The sequence below is a fragment of the Octopus sinensis genome, unplaced genomic scaffold (genome assembly GCF_006345805.1).
Source record: "Octopus sinensis unplaced genomic scaffold, ASM634580v1 Contig12188, whole genome shotgun sequence".
Classification (NCBI taxonomy): Eukaryota; Metazoa; Mollusca; class Cephalopoda; order Octopoda; family Octopodidae; genus Octopus; species Octopus sinensis.
The window spans coordinates 22,501-47,316 of record NW_021832549.1 but is presented as its reverse complement, the minus strand read 5'-3'; the positions used below and the strand labels follow the sequence as shown (position 1 = coordinate 47,316).

The 24,816-nt window shown below is 41.5% G+C and overlaps 1 protein-coding gene across 1 annotated transcript in view; it reads right to left on the bottom strand.

Annotated features, from left to right (window-relative positions):
- LOC115229229 (fizzy-related protein homolog) overlaps positions 1-23,004 on the bottom strand; it is a 32,503-nt gene extending 9,499 nt beyond the window's left edge. Inside the window, exons 1-7 of the mRNA XM_029799616.2 lie at positions 22,730-23,004; positions 7,022-7,126; positions 5,205-5,315; positions 3,581-3,709; positions 3,266-3,325; positions 2,920-3,021; positions 1,917-2,072 (exon numbers count right to left, since the gene is read on the bottom strand). Of these exons, the coding sequence (XP_029655476.1) occupies positions 1,917-2,072; positions 2,920-3,021; positions 3,266-3,325; positions 3,581-3,709; positions 5,205-5,315; positions 7,022-7,087 (624 nt within the window). The 5' untranslated portion in view covers positions 7,088-7,126; positions 22,730-23,004. The remainder of the gene's footprint in view (positions 1-1,916; positions 2,073-2,919; positions 3,022-3,265; positions 3,326-3,580; positions 3,710-5,204; positions 5,316-7,021; positions 7,127-22,729) is intronic.
- Positions 23,005-24,816: the final 1,812 nt, after the last annotated feature.

Sequence of the window (24,816 nt, the reverse complement as noted above, 5' to 3'; positions counted from 1 at the left end):
ATGTTGGTACCAAGCACCCATAACCTCATACCCATACTTACGGCAGAGTGGCCAGTGGAGGTTTTGGGCCACTCTGTTGCGGTAAGCTGGCAGAATTGTTAGCATACTGGCCGAAATGCTTAGCAGAATTTTGTCCTTCTTCACATTCTGAGTTCAAATTCAGCTGAGGTCAACTTTGCCTTTCATCCTCTTGAGGTCAATAAAATAAGTACCAGTCAACCACTGGGGTCAATGAAATCAACTTACCCCTTCCCTGAAAATTTCAGGCCTTGTGCCTTTAGTAGAAAGGATTATCATCATCATTATCATTATTCAGTAGTCTTATAGTGAATATGTGCTTTCATTGCACTACCAAGCACAGCTCTGTGTGCCTTGGCCATGCACGATGCCTAGCAATGCTGTTTTCTGTGGGTTATATATATATATATATATATATAAGTCCTGGGGTTTTGGTTATGTATTTGTCGGCGAGTTTTCTGACCATACCCAAATCACTATTATAGGGATTGTTTGTTTTCAGATCTCCAGATTCATGTTGTCTCTATTTTCAGATCTTTGTGTTTAGATAATTTCTCCGATACATTTTCTTTTGGAACAGATATGATGATTAGGAAGCAATTTTCTCCAGTTGTCCCTGACAACAATATCTGGTCAGTTAACCTTATCTCGCAGTCTATTTGCATTGATGTGTTTCAGAGTATGGTGGCTTTAGCATTTTTCTGACCCCTTTTCTGGATTTGCTTGTACAGGTACCAAACCTCTTATCCAGAATCCAGAAATCTGGAATTACTAGTAATCCGGTAATTTTTGAAACTGGCAAACTTTGAATTTCATGGGCTGTAGTAGTTCCCCACGCGGCTGCTTAGTTTCAGTTTAAAGAATTTTAAGGGGCTTAATAAAAATGAAACAGACCCTACTTTAGAAATGTATTCATTTGTATGTTATACAATTTTGTTTTTTTACTTTACATTGTTTATTTTATATTTTCAGTATATATAGCCTGTGTCCCGAAATCCAGACCACCTCTGGTCCCAAGGTTGCCAGATAAGAGGTTCAGTACTTGTACCACCATTATTCTGTTGGCACAAATTCCAGTGTTTAATAATAATAATCCTTTCTCCTGGAAACACAAGGCCTCAAATTTGGGGGGAAGGGATTAAGTCAATTAATATTGATACCAGTACATAACTGGTACTTCATTTATCAAGCCCAAAAGGATGAAAGGCAAAGTCAACCCCAGTGACATCTGAATTCAGAACACGAAGACAGACGAAATACTGCTAAGCATTTCGTCCAACATGCTAACGATTCTGCCAACTCTCTACCTTTATAACAATAATAATAAATATCCATTCTACAATAGACACAAAGTCTGGAATTTGGCCTTTGGTCCTTTAGATTGAGGCCAAAGTCAACCTTGATGGAATTTGAACTAAGAACAAAAACAAACAAAATGTCACTATAATAATAATAATAATAATAATAAGTAGTAGTAGTAGTAGTAGCAGCATTCACCATTTCCACAGTGCACCAGGACTGTGCACCTATACCTATTGCACTCTGTTGTCTCAGCTGTCACAAATATTAAACGTTTCTCACAGAGTGCTATACATAAATAATCAATCCTGCCCCTGCCCCAATGTCTCCTATGCAAATTAGCCTAGCAATGACAAGTGAATTCCAGTTTCTACTTAATATAAATGGCTATTTACTATAAGGTCATTCTAAGACCAGAGCAATCTCCTTTATTTTTTGTGTATGAAGAGAACAACCAGATGTATTTATATCGGTTTTAAGTTCCACAGCAAAAGACTTGAAAACTCTTGTTTTACTTTCTCTTAGATTTTTTAATAAACTGTGTTGTGCACACATTATATATATATATACATACACACAGACATAAGAGGGTCACTTACCTGGCTAGTACATGCACTCCACAAATAAACACAAGTGCCTAAACCGACACTAAGAACATTCTGTGATGACCAGTCGACTAAATTCAAATAGAAATCGTCTTGGAGTTCTGGGGCATCAAGAACCTTGAAGGGAATTTTTGATATCTTTCTCATGGCCTGTTTGAGGAGAGAGAGAGAGAGAGAGAGAGAGTTGAACACAACATCGAGTAACACTTTAATAACATCAATGGAGATGTTACCAGAATTTTGAAATGTTTTAACCAAAGAAAGTCTTACATAACGGATGCATTTCCTATTATATATATATATATATATATACATCCTATCAGATATATCACACACACCTAAAACAGATGCATTAAACGATTTCAAAATATCACTTTCTGGTTTCACTTCATTATTACAATTGATGTGTGTGTATATAAAACTAGATATTTGCATACAATGAGCATATATGTGTGTATGTATGTATGTGTGTATATATGTGTATGTATGTATGTATGTATATATATATGTGTATGTATGTATGTATATATGTGTATGTATGTATGTATGTGTATGTGTATATATATATATATATATATATAATGAGGGAGATAAATTGAATATTAATTTAATTAATAACAATTTAAAACCAGTAGCCTAGCATATAAAAAATCTGAAAAATCACAAAAAGTTTCAATACATGTGTATATTTAGGGCTAAAAAACCACTAGGTGGATAGCCATATGCTAGAAGAAGATCACAAACGATCTAACTACAAAGAAAGAATGTTCTCCAGAGAAAATTCAGCAAACACCAGAATTTTCTCAGGAGAACATTCTTTCTTTGTAGTTAGATCATATATGATCTTCTTCTAGCATATGGCTATCCACCTAGTGGTTTTTTAGCCCTAAATACACACACACACACACACACACACATATATATATATATACACACACACACACAATATTCACACACGTGTAGGGTCAAACTGTAAATGACACAGCGTTGGACTTACCTTCCGAGGTGAACGCAGCAGCTTTTGACTTTTACTTCCGACAGGGGAGAGAGAATAAGGAGACGAATCTGCAGCGTCAGGACTGCGCCGGGGAACATAATACTGCAATGTAGAAAAAGAAGGACATCACTCAAGACATAATAGAGGGAGGTGTGGGGTTGTTTAACCCCAGGTCAGTTTTGATCCAACAGACTTATGATCAAAGATGTTCCACCCATGACCAACCCATGTTTTATTCAGACATAGTGTATCTAAGATTACATTATCTAATGTGTCTTTCATTTACAAGAAAGTAGAATGCAATTTAACTGCTATTTCTAGCAGAAGTTATTCCAGGTGCAATTACCTTGAACAAGTTACGACTCTCCTTAGGAACAAGAATTCGGCGGTCATCAGGTTGTTGGTCCTGCAACAAGATACAAACAAGACAAATATTATTATTGATAACAATAATTATGGAAGGGGCCAGATGTAATTTATTGAAGCAGATTTTACTACAGCTGGGTGCCTTTCCTGCTTCCAACCCTCACCTGTTTCCAACCAAGGTAATAATTTCACTGTGGCTGGACATTTTTTTCTTTTATGGAAGATTGGAAAGGAAAGGCATTACCCACTTCGAAGAAGGTGACGAGGTTCAACAATAACAAAGAAAGCGACCAACCTTGATATCTTCAATCCCAGCCGAGAGGAGTTCGTTCTTTAGGAGACAGGTGTAGGCAAGACCATCTTTACCACCATCAGGGTTCGATTCTTTGGCCTTGCGGGTTTGGTTGAGAGATGGAGGACTGTCCTACAACACCAACATCAGTTTTATTGTTTTGATTTCTTTCCAGAAGGGACCACACACACACACACAAAACAAATATGCATTTCTTTACTACCCACAAGGGACTAAACACAGAGAGGACAAACAAGGACAGACAAACGGATTAAGTCGATTATATCGACCCCAGTGCGTAACTGGTACTTATTTAATCGACCCCGAAAGGATGAAAGGCAAAGTCAACCTCGGCGGAATTTGAACTCAGAACGTAACGGCAGACGAAATACGGCTACGCATTTCGCCCGACGTGCTAATGATTCTGCCAGCTCACAAAACAAATATGGCAGGGTCAACTACACACTCAGGCAATTGCAGGGTTAACGACATACAAACACACTGTTAGTTTTATTAATTAGCGCAATCACTGAGATTTAAGAAGGACCTGAGGACATGCACCACGCTCTCCCTGGCTGCTGTAGATCCCTATGTAGTTGGGAGCAGGCAAACACTCTTCCGACATACTGACCTTTGACTCAGAGGCACATCAGAGATGCTGACAACAGGAGGGGGCGGGATGAGAAAGACAGAGAGAGCTGTGCTATGTCTGTACACATTCACAGCTGAGTAGACTGGAGCGATGTGAAACGAAGTGTCTTGCTCAAGGAAACAACACCTAACCCAAGTTAGGAAGTGAACTCAAGAACACGGAATCATGGCAGTACCTCACCCACAACACCTGATCCACGAGGCCTTGTGCTGTTGTTTGGTTTCTAGTTTACAATGGATTGGACATGGACACACACACAGACTCATGTACACGTATATAGACACATGGACATGCATAAACACGCTTGTACACAAATACACACAGACGAGTACAGACATCCAAACATACAAACACACAATATGCACAAGGGCTAGGGTCATAAGGTTGCTCAGTGTGTGTGTGTGCGTGTGCGGTCATCAAAGTTTAATTATCAACTTGTTTCTGTTATTTGAAAGTTTTCCACTAAACCTAGTGGACCTTATGGGTATTTATAAATTTAAGGGTCAGTAGGAGACTGATGGGGGTTGAGAATAGCAGGTTCCTGGTTCAAGTACTTGGTAGGGAGTGCTCACCACTATAGACACCCAAGGACCACATGGTGATGGTGGTGGTGGTGGTGGTGGTGGTGGAAGGCAGGTCACCACGCAAGGACCAGGCGGTGGTGTGTTTGACAAACCACACAGGAACCAAATGATGGTATAAGACCTAGCGTCCAGGGAGTGGTGATGTTGTAAAGTACACCCTGCTGAAATTAAGGACTATCTGGGACCAGTTGCAAGAAAAAATCATGGGCAGTGGGTGAGTGATGCAACAATAGCATGGTGACCACCACTAAAGACACTTCGGGATAAAGCAGGGGTGGTGTGAAAAGCCAGTCACCCAGTGACCAGAGGGTGGTGTAACAGGACAGGGGGAGTGAGAGGACCAGGGTTGGAGGTGGTGTTAAATTATAAAGCAATAACAACAAGTGTTCACCTGAATCATATTGAAGTTAACAATCCAATTGGAACCGGCACGGCTGGGAATGAAACGGTCTCCATATTTCTCTTTACTTGGTGAAGCTGCTGGGCTGCTTCCTGGAATTGGCTGGAAAAAGAGAAGAAGAAATATTGGTTTGGTTAGAGATGGGGTCAAATAAGAGACACACATCATCAAGGTATATATTCATATCATCATTAAGCTATACATACATATACATGTGTGTGTGTGTGTGTGTGTGTGTGTGTGTATATATCTTTATCTTTTACTTGTTTCAGTCAATTGACTGTGGCCATGCTGGAGCACCGCCTTTAATCGAGCAACTCGACCCCAGGACTTATTCTTTTGTAAGCCCAGTACTTATTCTATCGGACTTTTTTGCCGAACCGCTAAGTAACGGGGACATAAACACACCATCATCGGTTGTCAAGCAATGCTAGGGGGACAAACACAGACACACAAACACACACATGCATATATATATATATATATACACACACAACAGGCTTCTTTCAGTTTCCGTCTACCAAATCCACTCACAAGGCTTTGGTCGGCCCGAGGCTATAGTAGAAGACACTTGCCCAAGGTGCCATGCAGTGGGACTGAACCCAGAATCATGTGGTTGGTAAACAAGCTACTTACCAGTCAGCCACTCCTGCGCCTATATATATAAATATATTCTTTATTTAAAGCAGCAGAAAATTCAACAAAACCTGTTACTCTGAGTTTCCCGTTGCCGTTCATCGGACAGTTTTCTCTAGCACACAGCCACAAAGTTTGCACAGGACATTTTGATACTTGGTGAAGGCAAGATGTCTCTCGATGCTGCAGGACAAATGGAAGTGTGGTCATTTTCCTCTGTTGTTAATTCTGTAGATGACCTCAAAAACAAAGTCTTTCCCAACTTCACACAAAACTACCAAAATCACAATTGGCTGTGTGAAAGAGCAATATTAGCTCCAAAAAACGTCACTGTTAACAAAATTAATCAACAGCTAATGCATTCTCTTCCTGGCACTATACACACTTACAAGTCTGTTGATACAATTCCAGATATAAATGAAGTTGTGAACTATCCTCCTGAATTTCTCAATTCACTGGAGCCTCCTGGACTACCTCCACACATATTACCACTTAAAGTTGGAACTCCTGTAATGCTACTCCGCAATCAGGAACCACCAAGACTTTGCAATGGAACACGACTGGTGATAAAGAAAATGAGGTCACAAGTTATCGAGGCGATCATTCTTTCTGGATGTGGAAAAGGTGATGACGTCTTTATTCCAAGAATTCCTCTTACTCCATCAGGAGCAGAAATTCCATTTACATTCAGAAGACTGCAATTCCTTCTTTGTGTCAGCTTTGCCATGTCCATTAACAAATCTCAGGGTCAAACCCTCTCTGTAGCTGGTCTTCTCTTGGAAGAGTCCTGCTTCTCGCATGGGCAACTGTATGTTGGCTGCTCAAGAGTAGGAACCAAAAGAAACCTTTTTGTATTTGCTCCACAAGGAAAAACAAGGAACATTGTTTACAACGAGGTGTTATAATCTCAACAGCCAGGAGGTATATACACGATCCCCTTTTTTTTTTAACAAACTTCATGTACTTTCATGTATTTATATTAATATACATATATGTGTGTGTGTGTCCATATATATATAACAGAAAAATCTAATTCTTCAATTGAATGTAACCAGATGGAAATCGTGAACAAGGTTAGTAATCAGGAAGACAAGAAGAGACAACATATTTCAATACCTAACTTTATATATACACACACACACACACACACTAATAAGAAATGAGATACTTACAGATGAATATGGTGAGTTCTGTCCATTTTGTTGTCGTAAAAGACGTTTCTCATATTCAGGGTCCATATTCTGGGTCTTTAAGGGCACCGGCACTTGAAATAAACACTGAAAAAAAAAGTATATGTATATAAATATAGATATACACACACACATCTTTTCTTTCTTCTTTAACTTGTTTCAGTTCATTAGGTTGTGACCATGCTGGGGCACCACCTTGAAGAATTTTAACCAAACCAATTGACCCCAGTATTTATTACTTTTAAGCCTGGTACATATTTTATTGGTCTCTTTTGCTGAACCACTAAGTTACAGGGATGTAAACACACCAACACTAGTTGTCAAGTGGTGATTGGGGACAAAGATACATACACACAGATATATATATGAAAGGCTTCTTTCAGTTTCCATCTACCAAATCCACCCACAAGATTTTAGTCAGCCCAATGCATTTGCCCAAGGGGCCACACAGTGGGACTGAACCTGGAACCATTTGGTTGGGAAGCAAACTTCTTACCCCAGCCACGCCAGCACCCACCCACACATTGGTTTGCTCTGTTTATAATGAAGAAAGGGAGAGGGACAGTGACCATCACCCCCTCACATAGGGTCTCCAAGAGATGCCAGTATCACCAAACAGGGGACCTGAGCAGAAAACTTGCAAAAAGTGTGGACCTCTTCTCACTTGGCACCCATGAATAAGATGGTGTTACCCTGGTAGGAGGCCATGGTGGGATTTGCCCCACACTCCAGTGATAAAGGACAGTGTTGGGAGTGAGGGAGGGGTAGCAAGGGGAGCAGTTTCTAGGAAAGGGATGAGAGGTAATACAAAAAAAGGGGGAAGGAATATGTACAATTCTGCTCTCATATGAATACAGCAGCTGAGGAAATAGTGTCATCGTCAGAAGGGGTGAGTGGAGGATGGCTGTAATCAAAATAAGTTGCAGGGAAGACTTGAGAGATGCAGATTAGGGAGTTTTTAGGACTGCTGAGGTGAACAGGTCTTCTTAGGCACTACAAATCATCATTCATCTTGATCCTTTTTCATCTTCTTCTTGAGACCCAAAATCTCAAAGTCAGGTTTCACTACTTTGTCCTCCATTTTCCTGGATCTCTCCCTTCTACACGTTCCATCCATGTTTGGCGATTAGCTCTTCTTTATGCACATGTCCGCCACCTATCTCCATACCAATGCAGTCCCCTCTCTCACACTACATCTAAAACCTCTTAAGCACAGAGTTCTTCTCTCAACACATTTTGCACTGTCATAAACGAAGGCAAACACTGCACATCCAGCAGAGCTTCCTTCCTTCCTTCCTGACTAGTCTTTGCATATCCTCTGCATTCATGGCTCATGCTTCACTGCCATGTAGCAGAGCTGTTCATACACATGCATTACACAAGCTGCCCTTCACTCTCAGGGAGATGGAGAGAGACAGAGAGACCTTTTGTTGCCAACAGAGATAATTGCTCCCTAAATTTTGATACTTTATCAACCACAGAACGACAAAAGGAAGAGCAGACATCAGCAGGGTTTGAAAGCCACAACGTAACATCAACACCTATATCCAACATCAGACATGCTGGAAATAGCAACCAAATTCTTTGAAATCATTGCCTTTTTTCTATCTTCGTTCCTGTACCATCAGATTGACAAACCAGCTTTAATAACATTCTAAACCTCTGAGTAGGATTCAGGGCTAAGAGCAACTGTTCATGGAATTTACAAGGTTTGCCAGAGTCTGTCTTCAGGAATCCTCATCATCATCATCATTGTTTAACGTCCGCTTTCCATGCTAGCATGGGTTGGACGATTTTGGCTGAGGGTTGGCAAACCAGATGGCTGCACCAGGCTCCAATCTTGATCTGGCAGAGTTTCTACAGCTGGATGCCCTTCCTAACGCCAACCACTCCAAGAGTGTAGTGGGTGCTTTTACGTGCCACCAGCACGGGGGCCAGCCAGGCGGCACTGGCAATGACCTCGCTTGAATCTTTTTACACATGCCACCGGCACAGGTGCCAGTGAAGCGACGGTGGTAACGATCATGCTCAAATGGTGCCCTTTTACGTGCCACAGCACGGGGGCCAGTCAGTCGGTACTGGCAATGACCTCACTCGAGGAATGTCTTATAAAATGACATTTTAGCAGCTGAACATAGACAAATTTTCCACATAAGACAGGAAACCCAGAATTTAAAGAGCTGGAACAACTACAACACAAGATTTTGTCCAATGCCTTCGACCCTGCCTCAATTGGTGTTTTTGTTCCCAGACCCCACCAGAAGGGCTGAAAGACAAATTAAACCTCAACAGAAAATAAACAACAACCAGAAATCACAGCCTTAAAAAACAAAAAAAAAAAAAGGATATGTTGAAGAATATAGTTGTGAACGTGTAAAAAGATGGGATGGCTTTGGTTGGAACCCTTGGATTTAGTCCCACTGTGGGACTCTCAGAGCAAGTGGTTTGAATAATAGCTCCAAGCTGACCAAAGTCTGGTGAGAGAATCAGGCAGACAAAACACTGAAAAGCAGCCCATTCTGTGTGTGGATCTTTTCTTTTACTTTCTGCTTCAGTCGTTTAACTGCAGCCATGCTGGAGCACCACCTTAAAATTTTAGTTGAATGAATCAACCCCAGCACTTTTACTTTTTATAAGCCTGGTACTTATTCTATCATTCTCTCTTGTTGAACTGCTAAGTCACATGAACGTAAACACACTAACACCGGTAGTCAAATGGTAGTGGTGGTGGATATATATATATATATCCACCACCATATATGGGCTTCTTTCAGTTTCCATTTGCCAAATCCACTCACAAAGCTTTGGTCGGCCCGAGGCTATAGTAGAAGACACTTGCCCAGGGTGCTATGCAGTGGGACTGAACCCCAAACCACGTGGTTGAAAAGCAAGCTTCTTACCACACAGCCACACCTACATCCTATGTATGTGTGTGTGTGTGTGTATATATAACCAATCATCATTTCATGTCCATTTTCCTACACTTGTATGGGTCAGAGGGAATTTGTAGAGGCAGATTTGTTATGGCTGGATGCTGTCACCAACCCTCCTCAACTGTTTGACCAAGCAAGGCAATATTCCCTCGTGGCCTTAAGAGATTTTTCATGGAACAATGAAAATAACACCATTTCTATAACAGTGACATTTGTTTACAACTATCACTTGATGTCAAGACAGGGGTATAAACACACACACACACACATACACAAATACATGTGTGTGTGTATGACAAAGGACCGAGATACCTGGCCATACTCAAAATCTGTGCCCTGCAGCGAAAGTGTTAAGACCAATCCTTCTGGTTGTGTAAAGCATTCGAGGTGGTGCCACATAAAAGCACCTGACAGCGACATGTACAAGTGCCTGTGTGACATCACAAAAAAGCACCCAGCACACTCTGTAAAGGCACCCGGCCATAGAAACCATGCCATACCAGACCGGAACCTGGTGCAGCTCTCTAGCATGCCAGCCCTGGTCACACCATCCAATGCATGCCAGCATGAACAACAGACATTAAATGATGATGATGATATTGAAACTCCGACGTCTGGCAGCTGACTTGGCAGACACCCATAAAATTATCAACCATCGTAGAAACAATGACTCTGAGCACTTTTTCAAACTCCACCCGTCTCACACCCACGGACATATTTACAAAGTCAGAAAACAGCACAGCTCCTATGACTTTCAGAAACATTTTTTCACGCCAAGAGTTGCTGAAGCATGGAACAAACTGCCGGCATCAGTTGTTAGTTGTCGGAGCACTGTATCCTTCAAAACTTCCATGCTTTCTGAGATTCGCCAACACTACACCTGATTTTCTCCCCTCCATACACACACAAGCATGTATCTGACTCATGCATTGTTCGCTTTCCAGACATTTGTACATTACTGCATATACTCTGACAAGTTGTGGTGCACCTGAGCACTGTATACAATAATTTCATTATATTATATTATTATATATATATAATGGGCTTCTTCCAGTTTCTGTTAACCAAATTCTACTTGCAAGACTCATCAACCTGAGGGCATGGTAGAAGATATTTGCTTAAGGTGCTACACAGTGAGACTTAACCTGAAACGCTGTGATTGAGAAACAAACTCCTCAACTACATGGCCACACCTGTTCCTTTTCTATATTTGTGAGGGTTTACAACTAGGGGCCATCCAGCCTCAGAAAGTCTGCCTTGACAAGTTCCATCTAATCCCTGGAGAGGTGGACATTGAACAATGATACTGATGATGGTAGATACATCGGTGGATGGATGTTCAACACAGGTCTATGCAGGACGTGTGTCTGCACCTTTTCCCATTTCCTTGTTTTGATTTTTGCATATTAACTGTAGACAAACATCCCTGTCATACAAGCAGTGTAGGGTGTGGGCAGTGTTTCATAAAAACATGTTCAGACAGGGGTAAAAATATTACCTTCCTTATTTATCTTCATTGTGGTTACAGAAATAGCAGCTAGGTCGACCATTTTAAAAAGAAGGAAAGACAAACAGGACTCTTATAGTCCTCGATATATTATCTGACCCAAACAGGCTGGTCATGGTTGGAATGTCTGTGCTGCAGTTAAAGGACTACAAAAGTGAGGTAGCTGACTCACACAGTGAAGGACCAGTACCCTACACTGATTAAACATAAAGGGGTGGCTTGGGACAAGTTAAAGGCCGGAAGAAGTTGTTTTTCTGTCTCTGCTGCCCAATGACAGGTCAACAGAGTTATTAGGGTGTTGGACAGAAAACTTTGAGGATTTTGTTACAACCCTCTGTGCTCTGAGTTCAAATTCAGTCAACTTGGCCTTTTATCCCTTAACCCTTTCATTACCGTATTTCTATTGAGATGCTCTGTGTTTCTTTCAATCATTTTAAATATAACAAAGAATTTAGTAAAATAACTTAATTATCATTAAGCTATTGTTTGGAACATAAATTGTGACTAAGGAATGGTGGAAGATTTTAATTCAGAACTTATGAAAACAAGACATTTTACCACAGAGCCAGAGCCGGTTTTGGCCGGGTTAGTAACAAAAGGGTTAAGGGGTAATAAATGAAATACCCAAACAGGGCATTGAACTGATGAAATGTTAAGTCGGATCTCCTGCCTTGCAGCATTTGTTCCTACTGTATTCCCCACCCGTAAGAAGATGGATGGTGGAACAATCCACACAATGGACTAGACCAACAGCCAGGTCCATCTTGTGGAACAGTGCACACAATGGACTCAACCAATAGCCAGGTCCATCCTACATATTATGTTTGCCATAACGCCACAAGTCAGCAATGCTCAGCCTCTGCACAGCCATGTGTAACAGTCTCTTCTTCACTTTGCACACATCTTGATCAGTCTCACCTGGTCGCACTTGCATAAGCAGAAAATCAAAATTGCGGGAGGAAGGAACAATCAATTAGATTGATCCCAGTACATTACAAGGGCTCTATTTTACTGACCCCAGAAGAATGAATTTACTAATTTCTTCATTACTTTCAAAATTAATTAAAACAAGGGCATCATATTTCAGCAGAAATATGCTAACAAAAGGGTTTAAAATAATAAAAATCCCACCACAACACAGCTGTAGCCTTTGAAGCTAAGTTTTAAAGGGGTTAGGGTGTTACCAAGTGGTTTGATCACCATTTGCATTGACCTTGTATGTTGTGAGCTTTCAACTAATATAAGAAAAATGTGATTAGTCTAATCGCTAATTAGTAATTAAGGGGTTGGAGTCAGTGGTACACTAAACTAAGGGGTTAAGTTTGATGATTTTGAGTAAAACACTACAGCCCCCTACTCCCCACTACTTGATATTTTTATGACCCCAGAAACTCTGATAGGATTTCTACAGTCGTTTGCCAACACATAACCCCTAATAACAATAAATACCCTAAAAGGGGGGAGGGATAAAGAAAGGGAAAGTAGCTGAGAACAATAGAGGCCCAGATTAAGATAATCCTCACAGATTAGAGAGAAGACCCAGAGCATCAGTAGTAATAGTAGCAGTGGTGGTGGTGGTGGTGGTGGTGGTGGTAATATGCCAGGTGTTGGGACTGAGTGGAACAATGGAACAACTTGGGTGTTCATCACACAATGGAGACATTTCATGGTGGTGGTCACTACAAGGATTCAAATAGTGCAGTGGTAAAAGACAGCATTTGACCCTACAACATCCAAAAGTCATGCACAATTCCACATGATCAGACACCAACACACTAGCCCTTAATGTAGTCATGTGACCAGCTAAAGATCAAGGAGTCCAAGAGTTTAACAAAAGAAGGGAAGGTCATGGCTGGAAAATCATCATAGGTTTGTTAGATCAGGACTGACCTAGGGCTAAACAAGAAGGAAGTGCACATTAGATAATATAGTCTTAGATACACTTATGTCTGATTAAAAGATGGGATGGTCACGGCTGGGACATCTTCGATCATAAATCTTTTGGATCAGGATTGACCTATGGTTAAATAAGAAGTCTACACAAAGCAAACAGCTGGGGCCAAAAGTAAAAGGAGAAAGGGTCCAGAGAATAAAGCAGATTTGAGAGACAAAGGGAGAAGGAAAAGGAGTTAAGGATGTAGAAAAAGGGACTACTTCCTAGCTGAGAAACAAAGGGACCGCAGAGAGTAAGGATGTAAACAAAAGACAGCTGGGACCCTAAAGTGCAGCAACATCAGTTCATTGCCCAGTGTTTGTGGGTTCAAGCAAGCGTGTAACTCCATCCAATAACCTTCTCAATACAGTAGCTCAATATGCTAGAAATAGCAGCCAAATCACTGCAAATTCACATCCTACAACTAGGAAAGGACACGTAATGTATATAACTTATTTCAGTCATTAGATTGTGGCCATGCTGGGGCACCACTTTGAAGAATTTTAGTCAAACAAATTGACCCCAGAACTTATTTTCTTAAAACCTAGCACTTATGCTATTAATTTCTTATATCGAACTGCTAAGTTACAGGGAGATAAAAACACCAGCATCAGTTGTCAAGCAACGATGGAGGACAAACTAGACACAAAAACACACACAGATATATATATATATATATATATATATAACATTATTGGTGAATTGAAGAAATGGAGCTGAACGCAGATTGAACAGAAATCGTTTTATTTCATTCTACACGTGTTTCGAAAGGCACAAATTACCAAAATCCGATTGAATAATGGGACCATATTGTGTCTTTCTCTTCAGGAAGAAAAAAGGAAATCCGTTAGAGAAACAAAAACAGAACAGAGGCGGAGCAAAAACCAAATCGAACTATGCTCCTAAGAGCCCATGGCGAAACTGTTTCGCCATGGGCTCTTAGGAGCATAGTTCGATTTGGTTTTTGCTCCGCCTCTGTTCTGTTTTTGTTTCTCTAACGGATTTCCTTTTTTCTTCCTGAAGAGAAAGACACAATATGGTCCCATTATTCAATCGGATTTTGGTAATTTGTGCCTTTCGAAACACGTGTAGAATGAAATAAAACGATTTCTGTTCAATCTGCGTTCAGCTCCATTTCTTCAATTCACCAATAATGTTTTAATTTCAATTATCCGCACCAACGCACGGTTGCAACGCCAGATGGTTGTACCTCCAACCATGCTGTTTACTGCTGTGATTTTTGCTACTAAGGTATCGGTTAACTTTTGATTAATCTACAACAAGATTAATCTTTCTATTTCACATAATTATATATATATATATATATATACATACAGAGAGAGAGAGAGAGAGAGATATTAGAGGCGACTCCAGGTCATCAATGTCACTCAGGCCTACCACAGATTTCGCATAAGCTATAAAAGAAGCTAAGAGATGTAATGAACACTGCAGACTTACATATGCACAGATAATTTAACAGTAAGAATGCCTCACGTTTCCCCACAATATTTCTAGCTCCAAATGGCTTATTTTTTTATATCTTGCACTATGTCTTTCTCCCTTTTTAAGTTAAGGGCAAAAATAAAGCAACCCTGCAAAACACAACTGATCTTTACACACAGATGCACAGAATAACAGCAGCGGAGTGTGCAGCAAACATCAGTGATCTGACTGTCACCTCTACTCTTGACAAGAGATGCCAGTTAGTCTTTTACCCCTACCAGGCTCATTCGTATCAGCCCGAGTTGCTGGATAAGTTTTCATTCCTTTAAGAATATTGTAGAAAGGAAACTTCTCATAGATTGGAATTTAAATCTTAATCTCTACAGAAACTTATCATTTCAAGAAAACATTGAATTTGGATTCCTTTTAATCTTCACGATTATAGATAACAACTCAGACTGTAACTTCTGAGCCCAAGTCAGGCAAGTGTGAACGATGTCGAAGGAACGTCTGCTACGAATGATGTTTTCTGATACAGGGCACCTCTAAGATGACCATCAGACACTGAACAAAAATAAATAAACGGCAATCAGACTCAATAAAAGGAGCCTGAGTTATCAGCTTGCAATTACATACTTGAAGTCAGTGTTGGCAGAAATTAAACCAGCTTGCAAATACATGCTCACTTTATTTATTAAATTTATACTCAGGCTAAGCCCGAACAGCCTGAGTACTGGAGTCACATCTGATATACATGTGTGTGTGTGTATATCTATTATATAAAATCCGTTCGGTCTGTCTGTGTATGTGTCTTCTAGGATCTCGGGCATCCTCCATCCGACTGCGCTCAAATTTGATATGTAGATACCAATGGTATCAGGGCGTGTATAAGTCTTAAAATAATTACAAAAATCGATTCTAGGTGAGAATGCAATTGATAAAGCCGTGGGAACATGCATTTGTACACGCAAGTACACCAGCTGTTGCGATCAACATTACACTACGCGAGAAAAATCCACGTGCAGTTTGCACAAAAAGAAGTCAGCTGGCTTGAAATAATGCCACAAAATGAAACAGTCGGACAAGTTGTTTTGAGAAAATTTGGTTTAAATGTTTGACAACTCAGCACCGTCCATTGGACGGGGGGAGGGCGTTTTGCTCGTGTATATATATATATATATATATATATATATATATACATATATACACTGAGGAAATGACAAGAGACTGGGTGATGTAGCAATTTGCTGTACTTGATAAGACACATCAAGCTAAATAAAATCACTCTCTTCCACATATACAGGTTTGTCCTTAAAGGTGCCACTTAAAAGGCACCTATGCTGGTGGTGCACTAAAGGCACCTGAGCCAATGCTACATGAAAAGCTCCCAGCACATTCTATTAAATGGTCGGCACCAGGAAGGGCATCCGGCCATAGAAATCATGCCACAACAGACAGTCGGAGTCCAGAAAGCTTTATGTCAAACCGTCCAACCCAAGCCAGCATGGAGAGTGGACATTAAACAATGATGAGGATGATCCATGTACAAGTGACTGCCATTAAATTCACATTGCAGCCAGACAACTTCAGGTTCAATCCCATTGCACAGCACCTTGGGTCTCTTCCATGACAGGCCCAGGTTAACCAATGTCTTTTGAAAGGGTATGGAAGTCTACTGTGTGTGTGTGTGTGTCTGTGAGTTCACATTCTACGGCTTCCGTTTGTCACTGACGAGAGAAACAGTATGATATTTACATTCCTTGTTGACATAACAAACCATTGCTCTATACTTTCAAAAACCCATGCCATTGACAAACAATCCCTTATAAAACAGGTAAGGGATTGCCACAGGAAGGATCCCAGCCAACACATGAATGATAATACCGAGCTGTGCAGATAATCATCATCATCATCGTTTAGCATCCGCTTTCCATGCTAGCATGGGTTGGACGGTTCAACTGGGGTCTGTGAAGCCGGAAGGCTTCATCAGGCCCAGTCAGATTTGGCAGTGTTTCTACGGCTGGATGCCCTTCCTAACGCCAACCACTCCGTGAGTGTAGTCGGTGCTTTTTACATGCCACCCGCACAGGTGCCAGACAGAGCTGGCAAACGGCCACGAACGGATGGTGCTTTTACGTGCTACCAGCACGGGGGCCAGGCGAGGCTGGCAACAGACACGAGCGGATGGTGCTTTTACATGCCAACGGCACGGGGGTCAGGCGAGGCTGGCAACGGACAAACGATCGGATGGTTCGCTTAACCGCAGCTGCAATTTCCACTGATGTTGATTTGGTTTGATTTTGACTGTTCTCACTGGTCTTGCCGGGTCTTCCCACACACAGCATACTTCCAAAGGTCTCGGTCTCTAGTCATTTCCTTGGTGAGACCTAAAGTTCGAAGGTCGTGCTTCACCGCCTCGACTCAGGTTTTCCTGGGTCTACCTCTTCCACAGGTCCCCTCAACTGCCAGGGTGTGGCACTTTCGCAAGCAACTATCTTCAGCCATTCTCATCACATGACCATACCAGCGCAAACGTCTCTCTTGCACCCAACAACTGATGCTTCTTAGATCCAACTTTTCTCTCAAGGTACTTACATTCTGTCGAGTATGAACACTGACATTACACATCCATCGGAGCATACTGGCTTCATTTCTTGCGAGCTTACGCATATCCTCAGCAGTCACAGCCCATGTTTCACTACCATGTAGCATGGCGGTTCATACACATGCGTCATACAGTCTGCCTTTAACTCTGTGCGAGAGGCCTTTTGTCACCAGCAGAGGTAAGAGCTCTCTAAACTTTGCCCAGGCTATTCTTACTCTAATATATATATATATATATATATATATATATATATATATATATATTTATATATAGGCCCAGTCACTGCCAGATTTGACTGGGCCTGATGAAGCCTTCTGGCTTCACAGACCCCAGTAGAACCGTCCAACCCATGCTAGCATGGAAAACGGACGCTAAACGATGATGATGATGATGATGATGATATATATATGCATAGCTAGGTTTAGAATCAAAAGGCCTTAGAGTCAATGTAGCAAAGACCAAAGTTCTAGTAAGTAGGAAGGCAAACTCACCACACACCCCTTCAGGTAGGTGGCCCTACTCAATCTGTAGAAAAGGTGTAGGTAGAAACTCCATAAGATGTACCCAGTGTAAGCTATGGACACATATGAGGTGCAGCAATATCAAAGGAAAATTAACCGAGAAGATAGCTTTCGTGTGCAGCAGATGCACAGGGGCAATAGACACCACTGATACTCAGAAAACAGATTCCATTACATTGCTTGAGGAGAAACTAGAAGTAGTTGATAGTTTCTGCTACCTAGGTGACCAAGTTAGTAGCAGGGGTGGATGCTCAGAGAGCGTTACCACTAGAATAAGAATAGCTTGGACAAAGTTTAGGAAGCTTCTCCCACTACCGGCGACAAAGGGTCTCTCGCTCAGAGTGAAAGGTAGATTGTACGATGCATGTGTGCGAACTGCCATGCTTCATGGCAGTGAAACGTGGGCTGTGACTCCGGAAGACATGTGTAGGCTTGAAAGAAATGAAGCTATCATGATCCGCTGGATGTGTAGTGTCAGTGTCTATGCACAACAGAGTGTAAGCGTCCTGAGAGAAATGTTGGGCATAAGAAGCATTGGATGCAGCGTGGAGGAGAGACGATTGCGTTGGTATGGTCACGTACTACGGATGGATGAGGAGAGATGTGTGAAGAAGTGCCACTCCCAAACTGTTGAAGGAATCAGAGGTAGAGGTAGACCCAAGAAGACATGGGACGAGGTGGTCAAGCATGACCTTCGTACTTTGAGCCTCACAGCAGCTATGACGAAAGACCGAGACCTCTGTAGATACACTGTGACTTCGAAGACCCGACAAATGAAGTGAGTCCATGCTCGCAGGACGGCCTGCTGTGCGAACCTTGGATCGTAGAGTGACCCGTTGTTCTTGAGGAGACCTGTTGAGTCAACGTCAATATCAAAATAAAAATTCAAATGGAAATTGTAGTTAAGACACCTGTGCCGGTAACACGTAAAAAGCACCATCCAAATGTGGCAGATACTAGCATCGCCTGACTGGCATCCATGTCGGTAACACGTAAGAGCACCAACCAATCGTGGCCGTTTGCCAGTCTCCTCTGGCCCCTGTGCCGGTGGCACGTAAAAAACACCCACTACATTCAGAGTGGTTGGCATTAGGAAGGGCATCCAGCTGTAGAAACTCTGCCAAATCAGACTAGAGCCTGGTGCAGCCTCCATGGCTTACCAGACCCCAGTTGAACCGTCCAACCCATGCTAGCATAGAAAACGGACGTTAAATGATGATGATGATGATATGAGTGTGTGTGTGTGTGTACATATATGATGCCTGTGTGCGAACAGTCATGCTACACAGCAGTGAGACATGGGCTGTGACTGCTGAGGGCATGTATAGGCTTTCAAGAAATGAAGCTAGTATACTTCGCTAGATGTATAATGTCAGTGTGCATACATGACAGAGTGTTGTAAATGCCCTGAGAGAAAAGTTGGACCTAAGAAGCATTAGATGTGGTGTGCAAGAGAGACGACTGTGCTGGTATGGATGAGGACAGCTGTGTGAAGAAGTATCATACCCAAACAGTGGAGGGAACCTGTGGAAGAAGTAGAACCAGGAAGACCTGGGATGAGGTGGTGAAATACGACCTTCAAACGTTGGGTCTCACAAAGGCAATGACAAGCAACCAAGACCATTGGAGATATGCTGTACTTGAGAAGAGCTGACAAACCAAGTGAAATCATAGTTGTGGCCGATGCCAGTGCCGCCTGACTGGCACCCATGCCAGTGGCATGTTTTTTGGGGGTTTTTTTAGGGCCATCTTTGGTCATGGTTGACCATGGGTATCACGTCCATCCAGTTATTGTCCAGGTTGGGCCGCTCGGCCAGTGCAGCACTTCCTGTGGTTATGGAGACCAATGCAAGAATAACAGTCTCAGTTGCAGAGATTGCATCTGTGTGTGGATTGTGGTCTGTCAATCCCTTATGTCGGGCTCGCTTTTCTGCAGTAGCATGTAAAAAGCACCATTTAAGCATAGCTGATGCCAGGCTGCCTGACTGGCTTCCATGTCAATAGCACGTAAAAAGCACCCCCTACACTCTCAGAGTAGTTGGCATTAGGAAGGGCATCTAGCTGTAGGATCCTTACCAAATCAGATTGGAGTCTGGTGCAGCCTCCCGGCTTGCCAACCCTCAGTTAAACCATCCAGCCCATGCCAGCAGGGAAAGCAGATGTTAAACCACAAAGACGATGATATATATATATATATATATATATATAGTATAAATTTATAGAAAACAAAAGACAAAGACAGGTGTAGGAACAACAAGCAAGTGTATTAGTTTGACGCTCGGGAGAAATGGAAAAGTCTTTTACGTTTTGAGCCTATGCTCTTCAACAGAAAGGAATAAGAGGTAAAAAATGGAAAGAGACTGAAAGAAAAAAGTATATATACATATACTCCTTCTGGGGTCAAGACGTACTAGGGATCAACAGAGGGTTAACCAACTCCATCACTTTTGCCAAAAAATGCTTTATGTTGCACCATGACAGAAATTATTATTATTATTATTATGAGGGCAGTAAGCTGGTAGAATTGTTAGCATGCTGGGCAAAATGCTTTGTGGCAGTTCACTTTTATGTTATGAGTTCAACTTCTGCCAAGGTCAACTTTGTTTTTTATCCTTCAGGGCCAATAAAATAAGTACCAGTCGAGCACTGGGACTGGTGTAATCAATTTGCCCCTTTCCCCAAAACTGCTGTGCCAAAATTTTCAACCATTATTATCGTCAGTGTAGTATTGGGGAGCCCTCCAAACCACTAGACTTATGCCTGAATTAGAAACATTATTATTATTGAGGCAGCAAGCTAGCAGAATCATTGGCCAGACAAAATGCTTAGAGGCATTTCATCCGTCTGTACATTCTGAGTTCAAATTCCATCAAGGTCAAGTTTGCCTCTTATCCTTTCAGGGTCGATAAATTAAGTACCAGTTGAACACAGGGGTCAATGTAATTGACTTAACTCCACCCCCAAATTTCAAGCTTTGTGCCTTTAGTAGAAAGGATTATCATTATTATTATTATACTGTTATTATCACTTCTGTGCTTTACTAATATTTATTGTCCCCCCACCCCCGGAGAAAAGAAAATAGAAGAAGGGGTGGAGGGGTAATTCTCCATTTACAGAGGGGAAAGGTGAGAAGGGAAGGGGATGGTGCAGTGCCCGTGCATGATACCACCACCACCCGTCATCAAAAAATAACACTGAAATAAACAAGTTGAAACATGTTTGACAAGTGTCGCCCCCACCCGCCAGCTGTGAGAACTGGACGACAAACAGACAGACATTGCATTATAAATATAAATAAACGATAGAAACCGTTTATTGTAATCACAGGTAATGTTATTATCAAAATTAGTGACATCTGAATAAACACTCAATACTCAATCTTCGCTATATCCTCCGCTTAATGCTATCAGCTGGTTATTGTTATCAAAAAGTATCCGTCCCAAAGGGATTACAATTACTGCTTTCTACTGTATGCACATGCATTTATCTATATGTGGCTATATATAAACATACACACGCATATACGTTGTCATTATACATTTGCATAATACACAGACGGTTGTATGTGTGTGTATAGGGGCAGTGGGTGAGATTCAGAGACCTTCATGCATCTCTAAAAGGAATAAAGGGAACGTCAGTGTAGGGCGGGGTTAAAGAATACGTACACCACCCGTTTTCGGCGTAACAAAAACCCTAACTCCTGACCCTAAACACCGGGTTCACGTATTCTTTTTGTTTCGCCAAATGTAGGGACCTTTGTGTGATAATGATAAAGAGAATGGGAGATGTTTAGCCTTAGGTTTCTTGGGGGATATTCGTCCCACCCTGCCCCCTGACTGGAACCCTATAAACCTAATGGTGGTGGAAAGGAAAATTGCTGGTCAGGCATGATCCACAGCAAGACCTAGAATCAAATCCGCTCCAGCCATGTCCATTCCGTCTTCCTGTAAACCAGAGTCTAAACACATTTAAAAGCCTTGTTTATTTAGGAATCTAAGAGAGTGCGTTTCAGGAGATTATGGCTTAATTTAGAGTCGTTTCGAACCTTAGAGAAGAGGGTTCGCTTGTTGGCTCCTAAAGTGAAGTGTTATTGTGGTGTAGGGTGTTCGTGGCCCCAGGGGGGCAAAGGGAGCCACCTGTAAGGCAGGAGAGTTAGTGCAATGAGAGGGGGTCGCGTACGTCAGATATATAATTACATACACACACAATATATAAACACACACACATAAACACGTGTGTGTGTGTACACAGGCACACACACACACACACACATATATATATTTATATATATATATATATATACATGTGTGTGTGTGTATGTTTCGCATATATACATGTGTATACACTCGCGCGCGTCTGCTTCTGTATCACATATATACACTGATTGTGATCCCTCTGAGCCAGATGCTCTCTGATAGCAATAAACGACCGATAACATTAAGCAGATGGTTATAAGGATGTGGACGCATTTGTGGAGGTGTGTTGATGGCCCCAGGAAGGGAATCGCCAAAACACAGAGACGTTTGACGGGTCTCAGTGTCCGGATCCACACAGGGGCTGAGAGAGGGGGAGGGGGTTATAAGGGTTAGTGGAAGAGAATAGGGTAATAATATAAGATTCTGGAATGGAGAGATGATGGAGAAAAGAGACGTGGAAGACGGAGAGAGGGGAGACGACGGGCGTCCGTGTGGCGATGTTCGCGGAGAAATTAGGGAGGAAAGCAGGGAGAATATTGAATGTCTACTCACCACAGAAGGTAGAGAAAGTGTGTAGAGAGGCAGCGGTGTATATGAGCCTGGGTTGAGGCCGGTCAAGTGATGTCAGGGTTGGAGTCAAATGTCGGAGATTTTCAAAATAAACAGTGACAAAATGGCCGACTGAAATGGAGCATCATGGGAAACCAGCGGGTAAAAATATAAAATCTGGGAGTCAAAAATACGGAAAAAATGTCTTTAAACATCAAATTCCGTTTTAAATAATTAACAAATACGTTTTAAAATCGTAAAAAGGTCGTTTCTGTTGAAGAATATTTCTTTTTTAAATTTAGGCGAAGTCAGGAGAAAACGGCTTTCATTCAAATAAACCAATTAATGGGGAATGTAAAAATATCTTGGCTCTCCTAATGGAACGAAACTTAATGAATGCGTTAAAACAAAACGAATCATGAAATTGCGTCCTTTTTTTTCTTCTTTTGAAACTTATCGTCATTATATCTTGTAGGTTAGATTTAATTTCTAGCCAGAACAAATATAAATCTTCATTTATATATTTCTACTCCGAAAACTCCCAAACAAATATTCGTAATTTTCTTTCTAATTTTCGAAATAAGAAAAAAAAATCTTATTTTCAAAAATTGCTAGCTTTAATAAGTAAACTAAACAAAAATAAGTTGACAATAAAACCGAAATTTAAATCAATCATCTTTTCTATAACAATAACTTATTATTTAAACGTTTATTCATTGATTTCCGTCATTCAGAATAGCCAAGATATTTTTGTACGTTACCCATCATTCTTGCTAACAGTTTAACTGACGCCGCTTTAGTTAAAGGTTACATGCCAGTGTATATTTGTAATATTTTTGTACTTGTTTCGGTCATTAGACTGTGGCCATACTGGGGCAACGCCATGAAGGGTTTAGTCGAACAAATTGACCCCAGTATTTGATTATTTTTAAGTCAAGTACTCAGCCTATGGTTCTCTTTTGGTGACCCGCTAAGTTTTGAGGATGTAAACAAACCAACACAGGAAGTCAAGTGGTGAGTGGGAAGCACAGAAACACACACACACATAGATAGATATAGATAGATAGATAGATAGATAGATAAATAGATAGATTATAATGGGAGAGGGCGGATTATGGGATTACCCTGGATTTCCCGTCCATAAGGGGTTTGGCCTTATGGTATATTGTCAGATCCCAAACCTGTTGGCCTAAAACCCCTTCAAAACATGCTCTACATCTTAGAGTGTGCTTTTTCTCCGGATTTATGTTTTTCTACAAACAATATATATATATTCATCATCATCATCATCATCATCGTTTAACGTCCGTTCTCCATGCTAGCATGGGTTGGACGGTTTGACCGAGGATCTGGGAAGCCAGAAGGCTGCACCAGGCTCCAGTCTTATCTGGCAATGTTTCTACAGCTGGATGCCCTTCCTAACGCCAACCACTCCGTGAGTGTAGTGGGTGCTTTTTACGTGCCACCTGCACAGGTGCCAGGCGAGGCTGGCAACGGCCACGGTCGGATTGGTGTATTTTATGTGCCAACGGCACGGAAGCCAGCCGAGGCGGCGCTGGCATCGGCCACGAGTCGGATAGTGCTTTTTACGTACCACCAGACCAGGGATCCTGGCTGGTTCAATTCGATTTCGCTTTCGCTTGCCCCAACATGTCTTCGCAAGTAAAGGGGGGTTGGCATGGGTGCCTGTCGTACGGTCGGATTGGTGTATTTTACGTGCCACCGGCATAGAAGCCAGTGGAGGCGGCGCTGGCATCGGCCACGAGTCGGATAGTGCTTTTTACGTACCACCAGACCAGGGATCCTGGCTGGTTCAATTCGATTTCGATTTCGATTTCACTTGCCCCAACATGTCTTCTATAGATAGATAGATAGATATATAGATAGATAGAAAGATGTTTTCGATCTAGTTTTGATTCTTTGCCATCAAATTTGATTGCAAAAAATTCAAATTTGATGGCAAAGAATCCAAACTAGATCGAAAACATCTATCTATCTATCTATATATATATATATATATATAATAATAATAATAAAAACATTGTGTACAGTGCTCAGGTGCACTACAACTCATCTAAAGTGTATGTATA